This window comes from Motacilla alba, chromosome 2 (genome assembly GCF_015832195.1).
Source record: "Motacilla alba alba isolate MOTALB_02 chromosome 2, Motacilla_alba_V1.0_pri, whole genome shotgun sequence".
In the NCBI taxonomy this organism is placed as follows: Eukaryota; Metazoa; Chordata; class Aves; order Passeriformes; family Motacillidae; genus Motacilla; species Motacilla alba.
In genome coordinates, this window is record NC_052017.1 from 110687484 (window position 1) to 110693384 (window position 5901).

A 5901-nucleotide genomic window follows, 5' to 3' on the forward strand; every position below is an offset into this window, starting at 1 on the left:
GTGGTAAATGACCATGTATACTAAAGAATAAAGCCAAATAATACACATGCAGCAGTAAAGCAACTGAAAATTTTACAGACCTGGTGTTCTCCAGCTCCTGAGTATTTTGGCATGACTCTGAAATGGATGGATGTTTGTGAGGCTTGCTAGAGAGATAATTTTGTCTGTTTCCTTGCAAAATACAAAGCCTATACCATGGGCATGTTAGAGCTTAAACAGCTTTTCTGATAATGTCCTTGACAAACTAACGAACATTACCAAAACCTTAAAACAGGATTTTAAAGCTGAAAGACAAAACCAGATACAATAAATGATAATGTTACTAGCTCTGTCTAGGACACAGTGCAATCACTACAAATGCCCACCCTCGCAGCTCAAGGAGACCATTTCTATGGCTCTTTGGGAAGACACTTCCTCTCTTTCAGGGATGGATCTGACAATTCAACAGAATGCTCAGTGTGAGGGCATTTATGGTGACAAAAACAAATGGGGTGTTGCAGAAATTTATTGCCTTCAAATAGAACAAGACTGAAAATGGAAATTGATTACTAAGGCAGGAAACGAGGTGACTGATACACTGAATTAATGGCTAATAGTATTAACAAGCTAATACATTTAGATACCCATAAACAAGAAGCTGCAACAGTGAGTACTACTGCTCTTACAGTGCTTTTTTACATAACAGGATTAATATATGGGGTAACTGGTGTTAGTGCTTGGTGATGAGCCTTCAGTCTTTGCTCACGAGAGACCACTACATTGTCAAGACTCTGACAGCACATCAGTAAAAAGGCCTATATAAACACACTCTGCTTACCTGCTACAAATGTTGTGTGGGTATTGTTTGAGAGGTGATTTTCCTGCAGTGTGGTTTACACTCAGATAAATATGCTAGGAGCTGTTGTGAGCTATGTCCTTATCATTTGATATAAAAAGCACTATTCAAACAGATGTGACAGTAACATCATATCACACACACTTTACCTCTGTGTTCTTACCCATAGCCCCGGCTAGGGGGGAAAAAAAAAAGGACAAAAGGTTTTGTCATGGAGTGGGAGTAAACCAAATAGCCAAAGCTGTTTGTTACTTTTTCTGTTGACAATTCTGAAAGGCGAGGACACACACTGTTAGACTAGTTTTGCCATCCATTAGGATTACAACAATGAAAAGGAGCTGTGCATTTATCTTGGGAAAGTAAAAGTAGTTTTGTGATCTGTATTGGATTCATTCTAATTTTACCAAGACTACGTGATCACATGTTTTAATCATTACCGTGAAAGCAGAGATAATTCCTTTGGCTTCACTAACGAAATTAGAGTATATGCATAGCCATAGCGCTTCTGAACAAAAATCTTCACCCAAACCGGAACCTGTCTGCTTCACCCCGCTCTTCCTACTCCCCGTAGGAAAAAGAATATTTAACGCAGCAGCTCCTAGTCCCCAGCGATGTGCTCGGGACGACAGGCAGGGGCAGGCGCCGAGGGGCCGGCGCGGGGACTGTCCCGGGCTGACCCGGGCGGCCGCAGGGCGGCTTGGCCGCGGGCTCCGTCCCCTCCCGTCACCTCACTCCCGTCCCGCCCGCGCCGCCGCCCCCGGGCGGGGGAGCCGCCCGCCGCGTCCCATAAAGGGCGGCCGCGGCCCCGGCGGCGTTCGCTGCGGAGCGGAGCCCGGGTGCTGCCTCTGGACGGCCGCTGGCCCTGGACACGCAGGTGAGCCGCAGGGACGGGGCAGAGGCTCCGCTGCCCGCGCCGGGCGCCTCCTTCCCCCGGCACAGCGCATCCTTTCCCCCGCAGGCTCCTCCCGGACAAAGCCGGATTCCCCGTCGAGTCGCTGCCATGGCCTCCGTCCCGTCCGCCGGCTGCCTCCTGGCCAAGAACCAGTACTACAGGAGTGAGTGCTCGGCGGGGCCGGGAGCTGCGTGTTGTCCCAAACACACCCCCCACCCTTCTCTCCCCTCTCCCTTTCTCTCTGCCTGGGGAGTGCCTCTGGAGAAGGGAGGCTGAGCCACTCCCCCCCCCCCGAGCCTCTCCCGAGAAAGTGGCCGGGTTGTTGGCACTCAGGAAAAGTGCCAGAAAGTGTTTCAGGTGGTCTGAATGAGCTGCAGGCAAAGAGTTATCTTTGCCTAGTCTTTGCCTAAATAGATTTTAATTTCTTGGAGAGTTTTTCATATCACAGAACTTTAGTTTTAGTAACCATCTGCTTCTGGCTATTAACCTACCTTTTTTAAAAAAAATACTCTATTTACAATTATTTATTAGGGTTATCTCATATATATTATATATATATATGTATATAAAACATATATACACACACATACATGTATCTATTTAATTATCAAACATGACCTAGAAAAAGTGCTAGCCTAGCAAGTCTAGGTTTCTACCTGTACTTCCTATTTACTTCCTATTTACTTTGCAAATTTAGACACAATACAAATCAATTCACATTCTTATTTCTAAATATGTGAAATAATCACTGCTATGAGAGTATACGTGGTGTATCAGGATTCTTAGGTCCACTATGGACACTGTATGACTGTAATATTTAGTTGTGTCACAAGGGAAAGCATGGAAATTGGGTTGTTGTGGACTTAAATGTTGAAGGATGTACTTGCTTGTCTTGACAGCAGTGTGGCCATGATCTTAAGCTTTGTCAGTGATTTCAGTGAAAGTTACACAGACAGATATCAGTATGCTTTTAAGGGAAGTGTCAGTAGAGTGAGAGAGAAACTGATATAAAAGTTCTTATGAAAACTGTTGTAGAACAGTTAGACTTTGTAGCTCGGTGAAATTGTTTCCTCTGAGGTAGCAGCATGTCTGAAAAACTCCTGACACATAAAGAGTGAAGTCTCTCAAAGCATTTTTTTTTTTATTGTGTGTGTCTCTGTTTTCCACGAACAGCAAGACTGAACTCTGAATCCAGCGTTTCTTCCAGCTCCTCCTGCTGTTTGGATGCTGTGAACATCACAGACCAGGACAAAGCGTTGCATGGTATTGTTCCCTTTTTTGAAACACTTTTCAGTTTTTCCTGTTATTCATCTAGTGTCTAATGTTGTGGGCTTTTCTCCTTTGGCAGGGTTACCAGAGCTAATTGATAAACATTGGTGGATAAAAAGCTTCTTCCACAGTGAGCCCTCTCCACCAACTGTTGGCAGAAAAACACTCTCAGCAAGCAGGTGAGTCCTGCTTTTAAAACAGTGGAGATAACTTACTTGCTCTGCTTTCCTTTTAGTAGCAGTGCTAGTAAACAAGTCATAATCAGCTAAAACCATCTGGCGAGGTGCAATGCTGTTTTGATGATTTAAGTAGAATATAAATCAAGTGTAATGCTATACAACCTGCTATACAACCTTTCTATGTTTTTATTTTAACAAATGAACTCATGTGCTACTTCACATTATGCAGGTGGCAGTGCCTATTACTGTCTCACACTTATGGTGATGTTTATTTAATCATCTACCTATACAACTTGCACAACCATTTATACCCTTTGGCCATTTTACTTTATGTTAAAAAGCTGATATGAATGCATTCAAAAATACTTAGGCAGATAAATAAATGTCTTTGAGGTAAATACAGTGAAAATTCTATTTATAACCTTTTTTATATATTTCTGCAGTACCAACAGTTGAAAAGGACAGTGTGATGGCTTTTCTGACTGAGATGCTACGTACAGACTTGTTTTTCCAAGAGGCTTGGGATCTTCCTAATGTCTGGATTCAGCTGCAAGAAGAAAACAAAACCTTTAGGAGAGTGGAAAAGTGTATTTTCAAAATATTTTTTCAGTAGCTAAAATGATAGTGCTTAATGGACATATCCATGGCCTACTGTGTTCTTTCCAGATTTGCCATAATTTGTGATGTCTCTCTAATGAAAGCTTCCAGGAATAAACATCCTGATGACTTGAGTAATTAGAGAAAAGTGACAGAAAAAATAAGACATCATAGATTTAGGAGGAAGATGTGTATTGAATGACTTTGCAATAGGTGATTCAGTTAAGTTGCCTTTAAGATACCAGCTCTATAGGCAGTCACACTGATGTAAACAAGATTCAGATCTATATTGCAGAGTAGGACTTCTGTGTGGCACGTGTCCTTTATCCAGTATTTGTGTACCAGTTACAGGGTGTAAGTTTACAAGAATGCTGGTCAACAGCTTTGCTTTTAGCAAGCCCAATTATATGAACAAGCAATAATCAGTTTGGTTTCTTTGATCAAACGGAGTGCATAGATCCCAACTTCAAATACCCAGGTATCACTTTCATTCCTACCTATATATGCTGGTATTTGAGGACAGAATAGAGGAGATGCTCAAAAAACCAGTAATCCTAATGGAAACTGACCTCTTCCAGAGAGAAGAACAACCTTCATCAGAGTTGATACTTCTAGTTCATTTTAGATTTCTTCTGCCTGCTTTGTTGTGGCTTAAAGATCTACTTGCTCCTAAGTGACTGATTCTATCAATATTCTGCTGTCTGGCAGATTAGTTATGAGGGCTGGATCTGGCAAAGGATTCCACTCAAAGTAATCACATTATTGTTGTTATCCAACTGTGCCTTTGTCATGCTCTTGAAAGGCACTATAACATTGCAATGCTGAAGACTAAATGAAGCTAATTAGCATAATTGTTTATTCTACTGGGCATGACTGAAATGCTTCAAGGATTATGGAAAATAACAAGTATTTGGCTGGATGATAACCTTTGTGACAAGTATCTATGCAACTTTTTGATGTACTGTCATTAAACCTGCTGGATATTTGTCCATCACTGGATGAACTAACAGTAGCAAACATTAATGTGGGCAACATCTTTTTATTGTAAGCTATTGACTGTCATAGTTATGCATAACTACAAGGTGTATCAAGTGGTTGCTTCAGGGAGTTTACAGTCTTGGTAGAGGCAATAAAGGCATGGCAGATGACAACAGAAAAGAGCACAATTCTGAAAACATGATTTCAAGGGTCTTTAAATTGACTTGTGTCTTACTTTACTGCTATTGTCTAGTTTCATCTTTGTCTGTTCTCTAAGTATACAGAATGACCTTTTTTATACTAAGATTTTTTTTATTAATAAAGATTTAATCAGTATTTTGTCTGCCTTAATTTTGGCCTTTGAAAACAAACTGGTGTTCTTTGTTGCCTGTGGTGCAGATGCTGTGTGGGTTTGGGTTTTCTGTTTTGAATGTGTACTTATTTTTCTTTTTTAAAACAAAGTATTTGAAAAATTTAAAATCCCGTCAAAAATCTATGTTGTATGTGCATCACATTCTTCCTTTAGTCACTTTTAGATCTGATGTGACTTGGAAAAGGTGTGCAAGCTAAGAAAAAGCCCCTACACTTTTTTCTATAAAACCGTGTTGTAAAGGAAGAGAGAACGACAACACCATAGTTAGAGGAAGGTGAGTGAGACTCTCTTTGAAGATCTCTCTTGAAATCACAGAAGAATTAGGTGCTGTAGCCTTATTATCATTACACATGTGAAATACCAGATTCAGGAAACACTGGAAATAAATGACAAGTTTCCATATTAATCATTGAGCTTAAGCTGCTTCTGTCCTTACAGAGCCAAAACTTGGGGTGCAGAACAAGCTTAAAGAGCTGATAAACTGTTAAAACCCACAACCCCCCCCTCCCCCCCCAAACCAAAACACAGCTATTTTTCAGGGAGTGGTGAGGGGAGGAAGGCTGCATGTTGTTTGCTTTCATCTGCTTAGGCCCTGTTAACAACTTGTTTTTGTAATGGCAATAATGTGATAGAAATCCCTGCTCTACAGAGGTGTCTTCATGCCATCCACATCCTCTTCTACTGTCGTCAACTCAGCATTTGGGCAGCACCCCTGCTAACTCGGAGTGATTTTGTGCCAGTTTTTCAAAGTGTGCAGTGGGCCAGCTCTGTTAAATAA

The 5901-nt window shown here is 41.4% G+C and overlaps 1 protein-coding gene across 3 annotated transcripts; it reads left to right on the forward strand.

Moving 5' to 3' along the window:
• Window positions 1–1306: 1306 nt before the first annotated feature.
• Window positions 1307–5084, forward strand: PPDPFL (pancreatic progenitor cell differentiation and proliferation factor like). 3 transcript variants are annotated; one of them, XM_038129743.1, is made up of 5 exons: window positions 1307–1709; window positions 1794–1890; window positions 2905–2990; window positions 3076–3175; window positions 3619–5084. In XM_038129743.1, the coding sequence occupies exons 1-5, from the start codon at window positions 1322–1324 to the stop codon at window positions 3629–3631; spliced, it is 684 nt and encodes a 227-aa protein (XP_037985671.1). In that variant the 5' UTR covers window positions 1307–1321; the 3' UTR covers window positions 3632–5084. The 3 variants fall into 3 exon arrangements, with proteins under 3 accessions (XP_037985671.1, XP_037985672.1, XP_037985673.1); XM_038129745.1 differs by having other exon boundaries at window positions 1569–1709; window positions 2901–2990; XM_038129744.1 differs by lacking the exon at window positions 1794–1890 and having other exon boundaries at window positions 2901–2990.
• Window positions 5085–5901: the final 817 nt, after the last annotated feature.